This window comes from Sarcophilus harrisii, chromosome 2 (genome assembly GCF_902635505.1).
Source record: "Sarcophilus harrisii chromosome 2, mSarHar1.11, whole genome shotgun sequence".
NCBI classification, from domain to species: Eukaryota; Metazoa; Chordata; class Mammalia; order Dasyuromorphia; family Dasyuridae; genus Sarcophilus; species Sarcophilus harrisii.
Window position 1 is genome coordinate 339,396,583 of NC_045427.1, and position 18,752 is coordinate 339,415,334.

Sequence of the window (18,752 nt, forward strand, 5' to 3'; positions counted from 1 at the left end):
AGAGCTTGTGCAGGCTGTTATTTAGAACGAGATTCTTGAGCTGCCTGAATAGAGGAGTGTTTGCTAACATGATGAGAAGGCGATCTGCATTTGAGTTTCCATAAAAAATACTTTCTAGAATACCAGTATGAGTAGATATACAAGAGGTAATACTTACTTGGATGTTTTTTCACTTGCTCCTGAAGTTCCTTAAAGAGCTGAAATATGTTAGAAGCTACAAATTTTATTTGGACTGTTGCAATTCTTTGTACCATAAGCTGAATATAATAAGCCAAATCAGATATTATATTTACATCTCCTGGATAATAAGTAAGAGCTAGTGTAATTGCATACAACTCATTCTGCTGAGTAGATTGAAAGGAAGTTCTGACTACTGTTTTTATAGTCAAGGCAGGAGACTATACAGCACAAATGTTATGTTTGGATGTATCTGTTAAAATGGTTGGTCCTTTAAGAGGAACCTTAGAAACCTTTTCTTCAAAAATCCATGGCCAATTATGTAATAGCTGGGTTATCTTTAAGGGGAACCCATGTGTAAAATCTGGAGCTGTGAGCAATAAAATTTGCCAGTCTGGGATGGTTTCACAGCATACACTGATTTGTGCATTGGTATAGAATCTGTATATCTTGTCAGGTCCTATCCCAGATAATTGTATTTCTCACTTAATGGCCTTTAATAGATTCTAGCCACAAGGACTAGGTAAGGAATAAGGCTCCAATCTTCTTGTGCTTGGAGGATCACCCACTCAATCACACTGTCTCCTTGATGAAAGACTGATGTAGATGCCTCTTTTGTAGCAAAAAACTGATATTTCCAAGGGTGACTCTTTTTGAGTGACTCTTTCAACCATATTGGATAAAACCAGTTCAAACTTTCTCAGAGCCTGTGGGGCTTTTTTTTAAGCTGGTGTGGTGAGACTAAAGCAAGGTCTCCCCTTAAAATGTCATAGAAGGGCTATAATCGATAAGTAGTTAGGCCTGACACTGTAAGCATCCATTGGATATCTCCTATCAATTTCTGAAAGTCATTTAAGGTGTATAACTTCTCTGTTCTTCAAGTTTTTATACTGTAAGTACCTTGGGATATACTTCATATCCTAAATATTGAAAAGGAGCATGTCTTTGAATTTTTTCTGGGGCTATATACAATAGGTAGTTTCTTAGAGTTTCTATTTTCTTTTGTAGACAGGCTACTAACATTTGCTCCTCAGGTGCACATCCCAAGATATCATCCATGTAACATAATAACATAAATTGTGGAAATGCTTTTCTTACTGGAGTAAGAACAGCAGCCACATACATTTGACACATGGTAAGGCTATTTTTTCATTCCCTGTGGCAAAACTGTCCATTCAAATCTTTTATAAGGCTCAGCTAAATTAACATTAAGCTCTGAAAAGGCAAATCTTTTCATATTCTCCTTATCCAGAGGGATAGAATAGAAACAATCCTTAATGTCTATAATCCAAAGAGGCCATTCCCTAGACAATTTAGTAGGAGATGGAAACCCAGGCTCAAGAGCTCCCATTGTCTCCCTTTGTTCATTTATTTTTCTCAAATCAGTTAACATCCTCCATTTTCCAGCTTTCTTTTTTTTACAGCAAATTCAGGGGAATTCCAAGGATTTAGAGAAGACTCTAAGTGTCCTTGGTCAAGTTGCTCCTGTACTACATCTAATAAAGCCTGGATTTTCACTGGTTAAAGGCCACTGTTCCACCCACTGGTGTCTATTGAATGGGAACAAGTAAGAGTGCTGGCAGGCCTTCAAGAGTGGCCCTGCCTAAAAAGCCAAAGTGCTCAATAGTAATCCTAATTGCAGTAAAAAGTCTCTTCTTTTGCCTTGCCTGGGGACCTAGGAAGGCAAAACTGGGCTGGAGGGGCTGATGGTGTCACCACTCCTCCCCCTCTTTCTTCTGTCCATGAAGACTTGAGGGAGAACTGAAAGCAGAGGATACCCCAAGAGCGTATGCATGGCCTTAGATGTAAATGAAGGCTGAGAAACAGAAGCACCATGCCCCTCATACTTCTCAGTGCAGTCTTTATCTCCCTTCCTGCCCAACTCTCCATGTTTCTCAAACTTCCTTGAGCAGTAATAAACAATATAAATCAACAAAATACTAAAAAAGACCCTATTAGCTCCATCCCACATGCTGTAGCCTCCAGAACTACTGGCACTAATCCTCTGCTTGTTTTTCTCCTCATACTTCCATGTTTGACATCCCATGCTAAAAGCTTTCTTTTTGGGATTTCTTAAAGGCAATTTTATTTCACTGTATTTAGTTAGTTGTTCTCCCACTAACTTCCACATCCCTGGCTCCAAACTCTTTTCCTTGGAGAGCCAAGGAGATGTGCACTCCCAAGCATCTGAGAACTCAGTGATCTGCTTCTGAGTTACCGACAAACCTTGTTTCTCTATTAACCTAAGTCTTCTTCATATTTCCCTTGGGAGGGAGGCTCATTTTGTTAGTATTTCCCCCATTTCAGCTGAAAAACAAAAATTACTAATTAGTCCATAACTAATCTTCCAATTTGCCTGTCTTTATACTTAACCTATTCCTGGTGATGAGGACCCCTCAGCTGAACTCATTAATTACATCAATAGACCTTCTGTGTATGTTACTTTTTAAGGCTCTATGTTTAGGTGCCAAATGTTGTATCCAGACTAGCTCTCTGGAGGATCTCAGTACCAGTCCAAGTCCTTGGTCTTAGGAGTGAAGAGGCGGGACTCACATGGATGGTCAAGCTTTTATTCCAATTCTTTCAGCTTTATATATCCTAATACCCTCACATAACTATAGCATACTGCACATGTACTTACTATATACTGCACATGTGGAACCACATAAATAATTTGCTATTGTATGACTCTTTACCACTTGGTATCACTCTGCTTCAATTACAATATAGGTTGTCACTGCCTCCTGACTTCTCAGAAAGGCTGAGAGCCCTTAGAAGAGATGGGGAGTTAAACCAGACATTATCAGCAGGTTCCCTCTGGGCTGAAGGATCTTATACCTCACCCAGAGTTTCTCCACTATCTGTGGCCCTCTACACTTAGCATGCTAGGTAATTTAATAAATATTTATTGAATGATTGGCAAGGAATGATTTGCCTGAGTTATAAAACACTATGAAAGCAAGTTCTCTCTTTATATGCAAAATCTATAAGATTATATGTATACAGGGAACATAACTGAGAGATCATGCAATGTACTTTCTCATTTTGATAGATGAAGAAATCAAGGCCTACAGAAGTTAAGTGATATACTCAAGGTTATTAAGATAGAGACAAAACTGCAACTTGAACTGAAGTTCTTTGATTCCAAATATAAATCTCTTTCTACTTTACCATCACTGTCCTATAAAAGGAAATTTATAATCATCTATCCATCCTCTTTTGTTTACCCTTTACCCAACAGTGCATTTGCTTTTGTTTGCTAAGACAAAAACATACCTGGATGTTGAAACTTTCTATCTCAAAGAAAAAGATTTTCTATCAAATAAAAATATCATTAATTTTGCCAATTTTATGTAACTCAGATAACAAAATTGCTGATCAACTTCTTATACATATTACAATATTTATATAATTATTCTCCCTTTTGGCTCATCTATCTTTATGAAGAAAAGACATTTTAAAAATCTCTGAAAAATTAAGACTGAGGTGATTTATTAATCTTATTAAGAACTCTAATGCAAAGTACAGTAATAGACCACAGATCAGTAAATAAATGTGGCTTTTAGCCACTTAACAAGTGCTGCTACAGTAGTACTACCATTAAAACAGAATGAATGAAAACAGAATTAAAACAGAAAAAATGAATATTCATCAATTTGAATAAAGTAGTCAAAATAGTAAGAGAAAAGTTTTATTCACTTTTCTACATAAAAAATTAATAAAGTTGACTTAAACACTACCAATCTTCAAAAAGGGTTTTTAAAAATTACAATTAAATCCAATGAGATTCAGAGAATAGATCATTAGGGTTTGAAAACAAGTCATGGTTGCTATTCCACTGAAAACTTTCCTTTGAATGGTATGAATTTGCAAAGCCGCAGACTGCATTATAGGTTATTAGCATCATATGTAAATATACAGTTATAAACAAAATTGCACATACATGGCATGTTAGCTTTGTTCTCCAAAACAAAGGCAACTCATTAGCTAAAGATAGTTTGGCTGACAAAACAAAAAGGCACATCTGAAAAAGATTCATGCTAAAGATACACAGGCCTCCCTTCCCAACTCCCCCACAATGGGTTGGGTAATCTTTGTTCACATTCTGCCAAAACAAAATAAAAACAGTACGTTCTGATATCTCTGTTTTGATTTTCATTCCATTTTTCCTTTTAGTTACCAACCGTAAAAATGGCATTTAAGATATGACATTCAAGAATTTGAGCATATGTAAGAGTTATTCACAACTTTCCTAGGTACAGATAAAACTAGAAAGTGAGTAGCCAAAAAGTTTAAAAAGGAATAAAACTATATTCCTATACTTGTGTAAATTCATTTCCTTAAAAAGGTCTCTAGAAGATAAATTTGAAGAATTCCAGAAATACACTTTCTCTCCAGTGCAAATAATAGTTAAATTAATTTAATGTACATACATACATTGCAAAATACAAATTTTTTATACTGGCTTAATCACTGGTAGCACTGAATATCCAAGACACAGTAATGCTACTAATGACCTGAAGGACTTTGTGCTTTAAAATAATTTTTATTTTCCCAATTTTTGAAAGCTTCTTTCATCAGTAGCAATTTTATAAGAGAATTATTTGCAAAACTACTAAAACATCTTGCCTTGTTTTGAATAAATAAAAAAAGGAAGTTTATAAATACTATTCCAGTGTCAATGACTAAATATGGCTAAGGTCACTGAGGAGTTTCTGCATGTTCTAACAAGGGCAATCTATATACAGGAGGTTGACAAAGATCTCTTTTGTAAGTCTTTGGTGGCAGTTTTGGTAAGTGAGGACTTGAATTCTGTCTTGGTGGGATAGGGGGAGCTTGAGAATGAGCAAGATTATTTTGATTGGAACTGAGCACACAGCGATGTGGCACCCTTGGAGAGGGTGTGCTTGGAGGAGTATTTGGTGAGTTTGGACATGTACTGGCTTCCCGAAACCAATCTGGATCTCTGTGAGTGTGTCCCATTGGTGATGGCTGAAGATTAAATGGATAGTTTATAAAATGTTCAGGAGGCCGAAGAGGTACTGGTAAAGGAGTCTCAGGAAGAGGATCTCGTGGAGGTGGTGGTGGTGGACTAGGCAAAGGCCCTTCAAACGGACCACTGTAAGCAGGAACTCGAGGTTTTATTTTTGGAGGTGGTGGCTGCCTTGGTGGAATAGCAGGAGGATCATCATCATATTTCACGTTTCCCTCAAAAGTTAAAAAAAAAAAAAGGTGATAAATCTTATCACTCATTTGTAAAGACATCATACTTGTTGACCAGAGTATTTATAATATCTCTACTATATAGAAAAATACTTCAAAAGATAATTCTATCATGGCTCAAAATTTAAATTTGATGGAATGTGGTTTTAAACAATGAAATCATGGATCTGAACTTCTACTGCTTTAAAGCCGCTAGCCTTCTTTCACTTTTTCCAAAATGTGATTTAAATATCAGAGTTGTGATTACCTTATAGGATAAAAAATAAAAAATTTTCTTATGTGGCATTACAAATCTTAGAATATATAACCTTATATTCGACAATCTTGACTCATTTATGAAGACTTTTAATTGAGATGAACTATTATCACAGAACCAGTACAAGAATAAACATAATACACAAAATTCAAGAAAAGGAAAGGACAAAGTCCAGGATCATGCTACTAGGTATCTCGAGTTGTAATTCTGTAATTTATAACTCAAGCAACCAGTTAGAGATAACTGATAGAACTAACACTCTTTTGGGAATCAGGAGATTGTCAGCTGGGGAGCCACCAAGTTGTAGCCAATTAATTCTGCAGAAGTGAGTTGGTCTTCAGATATATCTGGGAAGGGAGCTGGATTACAATTAACATGTTCTGTTGGAGGTTGAGGAAGACACTTATGAATAGTGGATTTCTTAGCCAAACTCAAAAACTTTAGGATTACAGCCAACAGATTCTAAAAGTTAATAAAATATATAATAAATATAATAAAAAATTCAAAACCATAATTAACAATATACTGAGTAAACAGATGTTTATTAAGTGCTTACTATATGTAAAACACGGTGCTAAACACTGGGAATAGAAAGGTAAAAATTTGGTCCTTGCACTCAGGGAGGTTATAATCTAATGGGGAAGGAAATATGCAAACAATTATGTGCACAGAAGATAGCTATAAGATAAATTGGAGATTGTTTCAAAGGGAAGGCAGTAGTACTGGAGAAGAAGAAGAAAAGACCTCTTATAAAAGGTGGCACTTGAGATCAGTCTCTTAAGAAATCAGAGACAAGGACAGAGAACATTCCAGGTGTGAGGAACAGCCAGAGAAAAGGTACAAAGACAAAAATGAAACCTTGGGGAGCTAATGTCTTACTGGAGAAATAACTTGTACATAAATAACTCTATACACAAAATATTTTTAAAAATATATACATAAATGAATATTTCTTTTTTTAAAGTAAATATTTCTGAAACAGTATTTATAACCACTGAAAGGATCAGTGAACAGTTCATAAAGTAGTAGAGTCAAATTCAAATAGAAATGGGTACCACTAGTCCATACATAAGCAGTTCCTGTGGTCATATACTAACTTAGTTTTAAAATGTAAAGTTAACTATGTTACTTATTTTGTTATATATTCTACATTTTAATCTGCTTCACATTGCGTTAGGGAGTACTGTGTGTGGGCTCATGCTTCAATTGATCTGACACCTCTGACAGAGAAGATGATAACTGAGCAAAGTTTTGAAAAGAACAAGAGGTAAGGTGGGGATGCAGTCTAGGAATGAGAGGGACAGCCCATACAAAGGTACAGGGATGAGAAATGGAGGGCTACTTGAAGGAAAATAGCCAGAAGTCTAGCTTGGCTGTTCAGTGAGTTGCAAAGATCAGGCAGAGCTAGATTACAAAGGGTTTTTTTTTTTTTTGTTTTGTTTTGTTTGGCTATAGAGTTTATGGAAAGGAAGAATACTATGGTTAGACCTACACTTTAGGAGATATAGGAGACATGAGTCAGGGAGAATGATAAGGAGTTACTGCAAGAGTCCTTCAACCTAGGTGGTGGTCATGTTAATAGGAAGAAGGGAAAAGATGTGAGAGATACTGTAGAGGAAGTACCAACCAGATTTTACAACTGAATAACTAGGTAGTAAATAAAAAATAAGGAATTGAAGATGACACCAATCTATATGACTGGAAAAAGGATGATATCCTCAAAGAAATAAGGAAGCTTGGAAGTGGGGTGGGTTTAAGGAGAAGGATAATGAATTCTGATTTGGTCTTGTTGTAAGATTATTGGTCTTGTTGAACATGTCTTCGTTTGGCATATCTCATTTGAAATATCCAATGTACTATTGGAGATGTAAGACTGAAGTTCAAGAGATAGGCAAAGGCTATATATATAGAATTCAGAGTCATTTTTATAGAGATGATAGCTGAAAACACAGGAGCTAATGGTACCAGCTGCCATCAATCAACTTATCACGTCAGCCTCTAAAGTCTTTCATAACCTAGCCAAAACCAACCTTTTTCAACTTTACATAATACTACCTTTCCCATACTCTACAGCCAAGCTGGCACAGAGATTAAGAATATAGAGAAAGAATAGAAGAAAATCTAGGACAGAGCTTGAGGCTATATTCTCAGTTCAGTGAAATGAAATTGATAAAGTAATTTATCAATTGATAAAGGAAAATGATAAAGGGAAAAAAATACAGCAAGTTTAAAAAAGAGAGACAGAGACTGAGTAAGATAGGAAAGTTGAGAGAGCATGAATATCCAAAGAGGATAAGATTATATAGGAAAAGATGGTTAACTATGTCAAAATGTAACCCTCACAAAAGGGTTAGAATTGAAAGAAGGGCAAGTAAGAGACCACTGGTAACTTTAAGGGGAGGAGTTTTTAGCCAAGTGATGTAGAAGATTGCAAAGAGATGGCAAGTGAGGGGAAAGGAGAGAAGAGGTAGTGGGGGAAAAAAAAATGGGTATAGATAGCTTTTTCTAGCTTTCTGTCTTTGTTAGGGAAGAAAAATAGTAGAAACTTGAGGGCATGGAATGGTTTGTGCTGTTGTTGTTTTCTCTTAAGACATTCAAGAGACTTTGGCATGTTTGTAGACAGCAGGGAAAAAACCCGACTATATACATTATATATACCCATATATAAATGTATGTTTGTGTATATGGAGAGGAGAGGGAAGAGAGGGAGGGAGGGAGGGAAGGAAAGAGAGAGAGAGAGAGAGAGAGAGAGAGAGAGAGAGAGAGAGAGAGAGAGAAAGAAAATATATGAATGAATGAGAATGAATGAGAATAACTACTGTGGGGACAACCTGCTCAAGAAAATGAAAGAAGACAGCAACAACAGAGACTGAAGTAAAGGAGAAAATAAGGGCTGATATCAAGGGTTGATAAAATGATGCAAAGAGAGCTCATGGCAAATGGTCTCTATTTTTTAAGTAAGTTATGAAAAGCAAAGTCTTCAGGAAAAAGGGAAGAAGAAAGGGGATGAGATAGAAAGTCTGAAGAGAGAAAAGAAGGTTTAGAGCAAGCTCTGTGTAATAAGCTCTGTGTATTAGCAGTGTTTTGAAAATCAAAATACTGTTTAATACCTTGGAAGTCGAAACATCTTGGTCAAACTTTTTACGAGGAGGAAGAGGAGGAGGAACCAGTGACTCTTCAGTTAATTTATGTAAACTACCACATGAATTTAAGAAAGATTCTAAAAAAAGGAAAATATCAACTTAGCCACAAATAATCAAAAGAAAATTATCTCCTTATAACATTAATTTTAAATTTAAAGAAAGCTTGAAACACTGCAGAAACATAGTACTCTTATCTGTTAATGAAGATATGTCTAGTTTTAGTTACCATGATGTAAAAAATTTAGCATATATTCACATAATTCAAAATAGTACTATATACCATTGATAATAAATTTAAGAGATTATTTATTTTCTCATAATAAATTTATATTCAAAGAGCCCTTCAACAATGGGGATATTGGACTCTTCCCAGAGAATGTGTATTATTTTCAGGATTCATGGATTTCTTTTTTTGCTTTTTTGTCATTACCATTGGACAGGGAGTAGTGGTGCTATAAAGGTATACGTGAAATGTTTGGGAGACAGTGAGTTTTTAAAGCTGGCCTCAGAAGAGATTTCCCTATGAAACAATGTCACAAATGGTGTTGAGGTAAATAGCAAATTATTATTCCATTTCAGCTACCATTATATAATCCCAATTAAATAAACATTCATGACAAATGAGATAAAACTGAACCACCACTTAAAATACTGTTTCTGCTGTGGATGTATTCTGAGTTCCAAAACAACCACCTTATAAATGAAATTAGAATGCATTTATAAATGAGGCACATATTGGTACTTTGACAGTTCTTATACAATTTAATATTCTCTTGGCCAGTGCAGATTGCAATCCAATATTCTTATTTTCTAAAATTTTTGTCCATGTCCTTCCAAAAATATTCCAAAGAGGATGTACCTAATGTGGTACCTCTAGGACACATTTTATTTGTACCAGTCCAGGACTCTGGCTAGCCATCTGTTTTTTCTCTCATTAGCTAACCACCTGGCCAGTTTTCCTCTCTAATCTTATATTTCCTTGTGCATTTATTTGATTCCATTTTTATGCAGTTCATAGTTGGTATAATCCTAGGAAAATTTATCATGAACATAAATAATATCAGTACATGAAAGTTGTATAGTTGTATATAATTGATCTACATTAATTTTCACTTCAGTTTTTCTATGTACAATCTGAACTACATTTTATTTTTTTAACTTTCAAGTACAAATACTTATAATCCTAGTGAATAGATTTACTTTAATAACCAAACCTATTTAACCTTTAAGATATGTAAAACCATATTTAAAATATAAAAATCTTTAGATTATTCAAGGATATCGTGCAGGTATGAGCATGTATATATACTCACTTGAAGGTGGTAAGATTACTGGAGCAAAGATGCTGTTGCTTCCTGTTACAATGAAAAAAAATTTGAAAAGAAATAGAAAAATAGATTTATCTTTAGGAAATTTTTATGTTAAATGAACATTAGATATTAATCAGTCAAAAAGCATTTATTTAGGACCTATATAATATGCTAGACACTATGCTAAGCACTGAAAATATGAAAACAATAGTGAGTTCACATTTACTGGAGACAACCTACACAAAGAAAAACACATGCATGTATATTTGTATATGTACATCTATATGTGTATGTTATATACACATAAATACATAGTACATGGTATACTGATATACGCAAACGTTTATGTAAGTACACACACACACACACACACATATATATATATATATATATATATGCCCACACATATATACATGATGCACACAAAATAAAGACAAGGCAATTTTTGAGGAGGAATCAAATAGAAAGTGGTACAAGTGGTGTCTTAGCTGGGATTGGAGGAAACAACAAAGGGGATGAGAAAGTAGGTGGGACAGGGAGTCATCCCAAACATCTAGGGGACAGGCACAGAGATAAGATGTGTATGATCAACAGTAAAAAATTCCAGGGTGGCCAAAACTTAGATCATGTATAGAAGAATAATGTACCTTATTATATGGAAGGCTTTGAATAAAAAAGGAAATTGGTGAAAGGGAGTTTACAAAGTAGGAGAGACATGGTCAGATCTATAATTTAGGAAAATAATTTGGCCACTGTATGGAGAACAGCTTAGAGTATGAAAAGAGTTGAGGCAGAGAAACCAATTAATTAGAACAATACTTCAATAATCCAGGTAAGAGGTGATAAGGGTAATAATTATCCCATTCATTACAGCAACTGATTCAAGTCTTCTCATTTCAAACATTCCAAAGCAATCTTCCCCCCAAACCTCTTAACTTAGAACCTTGTGTCACATTTCACAAAAAAATATAGAGGTTTGTTTTTGTTTTTTTTATACCCCTTTAATAATGAACTTCTTATTCTAGCGTCTGTGAATTTCATTTTAAATGTTTTTGATAATCATATTTTAATATAATTAGTTTTCTTTGTAGTTCTACTTATTTGTAAATTGGGGTTCGCACAGGCGCTAAGTGACTTATACAATCTCTCCAAATCAAGAACTGAGGGAGTCTGCTTATAGGAGAGTCATGAAGATGAATAAGGGGAGTGGAATATGGTAGACTTACTATGTTGTGAATGGGAAACTCTGATTGGCTGTGGAAGCATTCAAAAGGTCTTAAATGTCTTCTGTTACCTTTCTTCACTCATTCTTTTCAGCTTATTCTTGGGAACCTCTATGACTCCTTCACTCATGGTATCCAATGAAAGGTAATGCTGTACAGGGAGACACCTTGGGCCTTTCTTTCTAAGGCCATTTAGCCCTATGAAAATACTTCTGTCCTGTGCCTCTGTATTTGTTCATTTCCATTTTAAACCAAGAGACTAGAATTTCTGATCTTGTGCACTCTGAAAGGTCAGGAGAGCATTTCAGTATTGTAGTGCAGATAGTACATCACTGATGTTCCAAGGATCATGGAAAGATCCAGTCTCTGGCGGGGGGAGGGAGGGGACTGAAATAAGGATTTAACTAGCAATTATGCCACGTATAAATGTGAACCTGGTGGAACCAAAATTATAGATGAACTGTGTTAAGAGTAAGTGCAAAAAGCTATTAAAAAAAATAAAGATAATGACCACAAAAAAAAAAAAAAAAAAAGTAAGTGCAGATGATGATTAAGAGATGGTACAGAAGAGAATATGTTCCTGAGATCCTGGAGGGAAACCTTTGTCCTTGTTATATTGTCAAAATAAATAACCTTCTGTAAAAGTAAACTGATGGCTTAACAGAACCAGGGTTTTATTCATTGGTACTTAACAATGGGGAGAACATAGTCAATGAGGACTTGAGCCATTAGCACTATAGATTCACCACCCCTCTTCCTAGGAAGTAGCCAGGATGCCTTAGAATTCTAAGGATATGTGATTTGCCTAGTTCCGAAAGAGTAAGTGAGAACATAATTACCATATATTTTATTTTATGCATTTTAAAATATTATTCTAAGAAGGGATCCATAGGCTTCACCAGACTGACAAAGGGGATTATGGTACCAAAAAAGTTAAGAACCTTTTAATTTAAATGCCCAATTAATTCCTGCTTCATATCAGCTTTTGATGAAGAGAAGGCCCTTCTTCTGGCAAAGACCAATTCCCCATGTATCCTTGATCCAATCCTTTGACCCTACTATCATCTTCATTCTTTAATCTTCTTTTTTTCCCTATCCATTGTCTTCTTTCCTGTTGTTTACAATCATGCCCAAATCTCCCCTATTCTTTAAAAAAATCCCACTAATCCTTATTTCCTACTACTCTATTTCTGTCTTCTTCTTAGCTAAAGACTTTGAAAAAGTTTACACACACACACACACACACACACACACACACACACACACACACACACTTCTTCTCTTCTCATTTTCTATACCATAACCAAGAAAAACAATATAAAGGCCCCATAAAGAAAAGGACTTCTAGGAGCTATGAATTTCTCCTTTCTCCATCAACTCTGTGTGTGTGTGTGTGTGTGTGTGTGTGTGTGTGTATAAAATCTTTGCAATTTTAATATAATTTTAATTTCTTATAGGGACTATTTTTGTTCTTTGTACCCTCATCATTTAGTATAGTATCTGGCACAGTAACTGCTAAATAAATTGTTAATTAACTGATTGAACTAAGTAGAGAAAAAATTATTTGAGGGAATATGTGGAGGTAGTAAGTAGCAAAATTTGGCAAGTGACTAGATATGTGGTCAACTTGGCTAACTAGAATTATGGTTAGACCTTAAACAACAATAGGGAAGGTTAAGAGAGGGGTAGATTTTTTTGGGGGGGAAAGATAATGAATTCTATTTCAAATATGTTGAGTTTGAGATGCTTAGGGTACATCCAGTCTATAATATTCACTAAGCAATTGATGATGTGAGATTAGAGCTCAGGAGAGACTATGGGACAGGATAGACAGACCTAGGAGTAAACTTCAGAGAGATGATAACTTAGTTCACTAAAACTGATGAAGTTACCAAGTACAGGACCTAAGACAAAGCTCTGGAGTATCAACTACAGTTCAGGAGTAACATATAGATACTTCATTTTTATATGTATTTATAGACATAGATAATAATTTGTGTAAATTAGACAAATAATGTACAAAATTATAAAATTAGCTCAAACTACATTGAAATTTTATGTCTTTTTTAAACAGATTTCCTCGATTTACATTTTCTAAAAGCATAAACTTAATTATAAAACAAGTTTTCTACTCCAGTAATAACCATTAACTTTGACATTCTGATTCTATTTTTCAAAATACTATATTCATCTTTTAGTTTCTAAATAAAATGGAATATGTCAAGTCACTGGTAAAAGAATCTTTTCCCAAACTTGTTATTCATACCTACCATAAGAAGTGTTAAGATCTGTATCTAAAAATACACTAAGATCTGAAGAAGCAGAGACTGGTGGCGTAGATGGTGTGTTTGGAGAGGTTGGTGCTGATGCTGTTGATTCATGTTCAGCCTCATTTATCCGACTAAAGCTTATTTTACATGGTTCTCTTTCTAATGGAGTTGGATGACCTCGTAAAGTGCCTGAAGTAGAGCCATGTCTGCCAGTATGTGGCCTTATACCAGGAGATTTTAAGGAGAAAGTTGTTTTCCTAGGCTAGAAAAAGTAAACATAATTAACTTTATTAAGCACATATTTAAAAAAATAAAACAGCATTGAAAATGTGTTGAGAGAATGTTGCCATTCTAACTGAAAACAATATAATACTATATTTGAAATTATTCTCAATGCCCTTAGTTTAATCTCAATGTGGGATCGAAAGCTAGCATCACTTTTCATACCACCAAAATAAAATTCTCTCGAGTATGTGAACAACATTCCTCTGACATTATTAGTGCTTGAACCTAAATTTTTCCTTAATATCATCTAAATGCACAAGTACAAAATGGGGAAAACATAGTTTTATAGTAGTTCATGTGGAAAAAAAATGATGGAATGAATTTATTAAGTCCTTGTCATATGTCAAGCACTGTATTAAACTCTTGGATTACTAGTAAATTATATGAAAGTAAAGGATGTGGCACAAAACAAAGAGTATTCAAATCCAGCTCAAGTTCAAATCCAGCATCAGATGCTTACTAGCTGTGTGACAAGTCATTTAACCTGTATACCTGAGTTTATAAAATGGGGATGATAAAAATAGCACCTACCTCTCAGAGTTGTTGTGAGGATCAAATGATATATTTATAAAGAACTTTGCAAACCTTAAAATGTTAAATCATATTCTATTACATTAATATATCATTATTTGTTCAGTCATTGACCAGTTGCAGATTACCCACTTAATTGATTGAACGAGAGTAGTGACTGTGTCTGTATAGAAAATGGGAAAAATTGTTGTTACAATGAAAAACAAAACAAAAGAGTTCTTTCCTTTTTTTGGAAGGATCTCTTTGGGGTCTATGTCTCAGAATAATATTACTGGGTCAAAAAGTTATCAGAGTTGAGTGATTTTTGAAGATTTTACTAAATTGTTTCCCAGAAATGATTGGACCAATTCACAGGTCTACCAGCAGCATATTTATTAGTGTGCTTTTTCTCCCAAAGTCCATCCATCAAATGTCAGTTTCCTCTTTTGATTATTCTTGTCAATTTAATGGTTCTGAGGTAAAAGCTCAAAGTTGTTTTAATTTGCATACATATTATTAGTGATTTGGAATGTTTCTTTTATAGTTGTTGTTAGCTTGCCTTTCCTAACTTGAGAATTAACTGTTCATATCCTAGTTCCATTTACTGATTAGTTAATGCTTCTTGTTTTTAAATATTTATCTGAATTCTCTACATCCAAGATATTTTGGCTAACAGGTCCCTCAGAAAATTTGCTGCAGATAATTTTCTCCCATTTAACTGTTTCCCTTCTAACTACATTGTTTTTAAATTTTTTCAATTTTATAGAATCAAAATTATCTATTTTATCTCTTGTAATTCTCTTTCTATCCCTTGACTGGTCAAAGCTCTTCTATATAAAACTGTAAAATTTTGTTTACTCCTTTATTCCTCTAATTTGTTTATGACATGAATTTTTATGTCCAGGTCGTGCATTCAATTTGAAGCTTATTATATAGCATATGGTGAGATGTTTACATGGCTATCGGTCTACTTTCCAGTTTTCCCAGCAGTTTTTCTTGAATTGTGAATCTTTGCCTAAGTAGCTAGAGTTCCTGGGTTTATCAAACACTCTTCCACTATGTTCAGTTGCTTCTGTCCCTAATATATTACACTGACCAATTTATGTATTGTTTAAAACCAGTGTCAAATTAATTACTTCACTGTAGTATAATTTGGGACCTGGCCCTCTTTATTCTCGTTTTTTTTTCCATCACTTCCCATGAGATCTTTGTTTTTTTCTTCTTCCAAATTAATTTTATTATTATTTGGTCTAGTTATCATAAAATAATCCTTTGGAAGATTAAAAGGTATGTCACTGGTTCTGTAAATTGTATTTTACACACCCAAACACCAAAGATTTATTTTATAAATTTATTTATATTTATAATTTATTTTTATATTATTTATGTTAAATGTTAATTATTTATTATTTATATTTATTTTTGTAAAGTGTTTTGGAATTTTTATATTCACATATACTTCCTGTATGTGTTTTTAATGTGTCGAATCCCTGTTCTTTTAAACATTCTCGTTATTTAAAAGGATTTCCTTTTTCTCTCTTCTTTCTAAATTTGTTGGTAAACATATACAAAACACAGATATTTGTGTAGATTTACTTTATTGTTGCTGCTCCTTTATTGAGAATATCATTTCAATAACTTTTTAGTCAAATCCTGAAAGTTCTCTCAGGAAAATATATCACCTCCTAAAATGCCTATGCTTCTTCCTAAGAAATTTCCTAAGAAACAGCTGGAAGTAGCAAAGAGGAAGGAACATTGGCTTTAGAATCAAAAGCAATAGGTTCAAGGTTGAAGTCAATGGTGTTTGAGATTCAGATATATGTTATACTTTGATAAAATTGTGATTTCATTTCTGACTCAGTTTTCAGGATTAAGTTAAACCTCTAATTAGTTTTTGCTCCAATCATTTATTGAAAATAATTTTTACTAAATTGTGATTCATTTGTAAAGGATGGATTTAATGTTTCAGCTTTTCTATATGTGTTTGTTTGGTTTTAATACATGGACGAAGCTAAGATATAGAGTTCCTTTCTATTCTCATTCAGTAATCAATCATCAGAAATCAATTGTATCAAACTTTTCTAAAATTTTATTCAAGTTCTTAATTTTTTTCTTATTTTATTTTTGTTATATTTACCTAGGATCTAGAAAAAGAATACAGAGATGTTCCCAACTATTATAGTTTTATTATCCAATTCTATCCATAATTTAACTTTAATAAGTTAGATGCTATGTCAGGTACTAAATATTGATATAAATTAATTTTCTATAATTCTAAAGCATAATGTAATTTCCCTATTTATCTCAAAACCAAGTCTATTTTTACTTTTGTCTTGCCTGAAATCTTGACTGCCACTCACAATTTTTTTAATTCAGCTGAAGAATAACAAATTTTACTTCAACTCTTGTGTATTTGTTTTAAACAATCTGTAATTCAATTATGCTAATTAATTTTCCTACACTTCCAATTTTTTCATTGCATTCACTGTGATAATAGTTGTATATTTCCTTCCATTCTCTTCTCTTATACATTTTCCTCTTTGCCCCCCTTCTCCCTTTCTATAATTAGAAAAGGTTGGTAAAAGAGGAGTATGCATAGCACTAGTGTTGTATTTTTAATGCAATCTATTTTTACTTCCCTTTCTTCTCTTCCTCTTTCCCAGACACCAATCACAAATTGTTACTATTTCTTTTTAAATCCCTTTCATATTCTACTCTAAGATTGGAAGGATTTTTTGGAAGAGGTATTTTCCCTTTCCTGAGTCTATCCTCCTCCTTATTCTTCTCTGGTTTCCTCATTCAGTTGAACATATTTCTATGCCAGACTGTGTGTGTGTGCATGTGTGCATGTGTTTTCTCTATCATCCTTTGGTTTAGATGAAAATGAGGTCTTTTAATAACTTGATTCTGTGAGGTAATAATTCCTCTCTATCCAGAAGTGTGCTAGTGTTTAACATTTGTATCTCAGGAAAAAAAAAAAAAAGTATGTGTGACAAATTTTTAAATTTAATCTGCATTTTCTCCATCATTTTCTTAAGTCTAGACAACCAATAAAACAATAAATTAAGCCCTGATCTGCAAATTTCTGTGGTTTAAACATTAACATTGAAAATTTAACAATAGGTGGCCCAGTGGATAGAGCACCAGCCCTGAAGTCAGGAGGACCTGAGTTTAAATCTGCCCTCAGACACTTATCACTTCTTAGCTATGTAACCCTGGGCAAGTCACTTAACCCCAACTGCCTCAGCAAAAAAAAAAAAAAAAATTAACAATAGGTTCCCAGGGCTGATGTAAGCTGGTTCTTACACAAATTTACTCCTCCTTTCCTTGATCATTACTTAAAAAGTTACAGGAGAAAGCCTAAGCCATACTGCTTCTACTCTACCACTTTTGCTGGTATTTGTGAGGAACTAATTTTAAAGAAACCTGGGCAAATTATCTGAACAAATCTCTCCCAGAAACATTACATGATGAAACTGGAAAGAGAACTATAAATAATATAAACAGAAGAGATTTGCAAAAGTTGAAGGAAGTACACATAGACGAGATCTCTCTGCTGAAGGTGCTATCACTATGAGAATACTGAAGGACCAACACACAAGGTTTTTAAAGAAGAGCGAGATATTAATGGCATGAAAATATTACCAGATGTTATTAATATCAAAAAAGTAACTGAGAAAACAATAATAATTATCAGTCACAGATCTACTCTCCCATCTATGCAAAATTCTTATAAGGAAGAAATAAGACAAATAATTTAAGGTCTACAATGATCTTGCCTCAAGCAAAGCATAAAATAGGGAGAGATATTTGCCAAAATTATTTTCCATTTTAACAGAGAAAATCCAATGTAAAATTCAGGTTGAGAAGAGATTCCTTGTAGATGAAGATGATGATATCTTTCAGATTCTCCTGTGATGATTTCATTAAGCCCTTAGATACTGCAGAGCCTCCTAGAAGAGATCTGAGATCTGTTAGTATGTCCATTTACATAGAAAGGGCCAAATTAACAAAAAATATCCATTGCTCAGACTTCAACAAGAATTTGGCCAGACACTCTATAGAGCTTGTATTTTTAATCTAGGATTCACAGTGTAAATGGACAGGGAGCTGGGCTTCAAGCGAAAGGAGTGGGAGCTGGACAAATTTTAGGAAGTCACAATTTTAGGAAGCTTTTACTAAGCTGAAGCGTTCCATGAAAACAAAAGCCCACTTTTTCAATTCTAACACTAACATTTTACCAATGATGCTTAATATCACTCAGAAGTCAAACACATAACTAGTGAGAAATTCAAAGAACAAGAATATAAAACAACCTCAAGAAATTGTAGGATAGGAAGAGAAGATGGGCTGAT

The 18,752-nt window shown here is 34.0% G+C and overlaps 1 protein-coding gene across 2 annotated transcripts in view; it reads right to left on the minus strand.

Annotated features, from left to right (window-relative positions):
- Positions 1–3,645: 3,645 nt before the first annotated feature.
- The window catches only part of SOS2 (SOS Ras/Rho guanine nucleotide exchange factor 2), a 111,424-nt gene continuing 96,317 nt past the window's right edge, over positions 3,646–18,752 (minus strand). For both annotated transcript variants that reach the window (XM_031952969.1, XM_031952970.1), the window contains 4 exons: positions 13,603–13,864; positions 10,113–10,154; positions 8,767–8,876; positions 3,646–5,385 (listed from right to left, as the gene is read on the minus strand). In XM_031952969.1, coding sequence (XP_031808829.1) covers positions 4,879–5,385; positions 8,767–8,876; positions 10,113–10,154; positions 13,603–13,864 — 921 coding nt within the window. In that variant the 3' untranslated portion in view covers positions 3,646–4,878. The remainder of the gene's footprint in view (positions 5,386–8,766; positions 8,877–10,112; positions 10,155–13,602; positions 13,865–18,752) is intronic.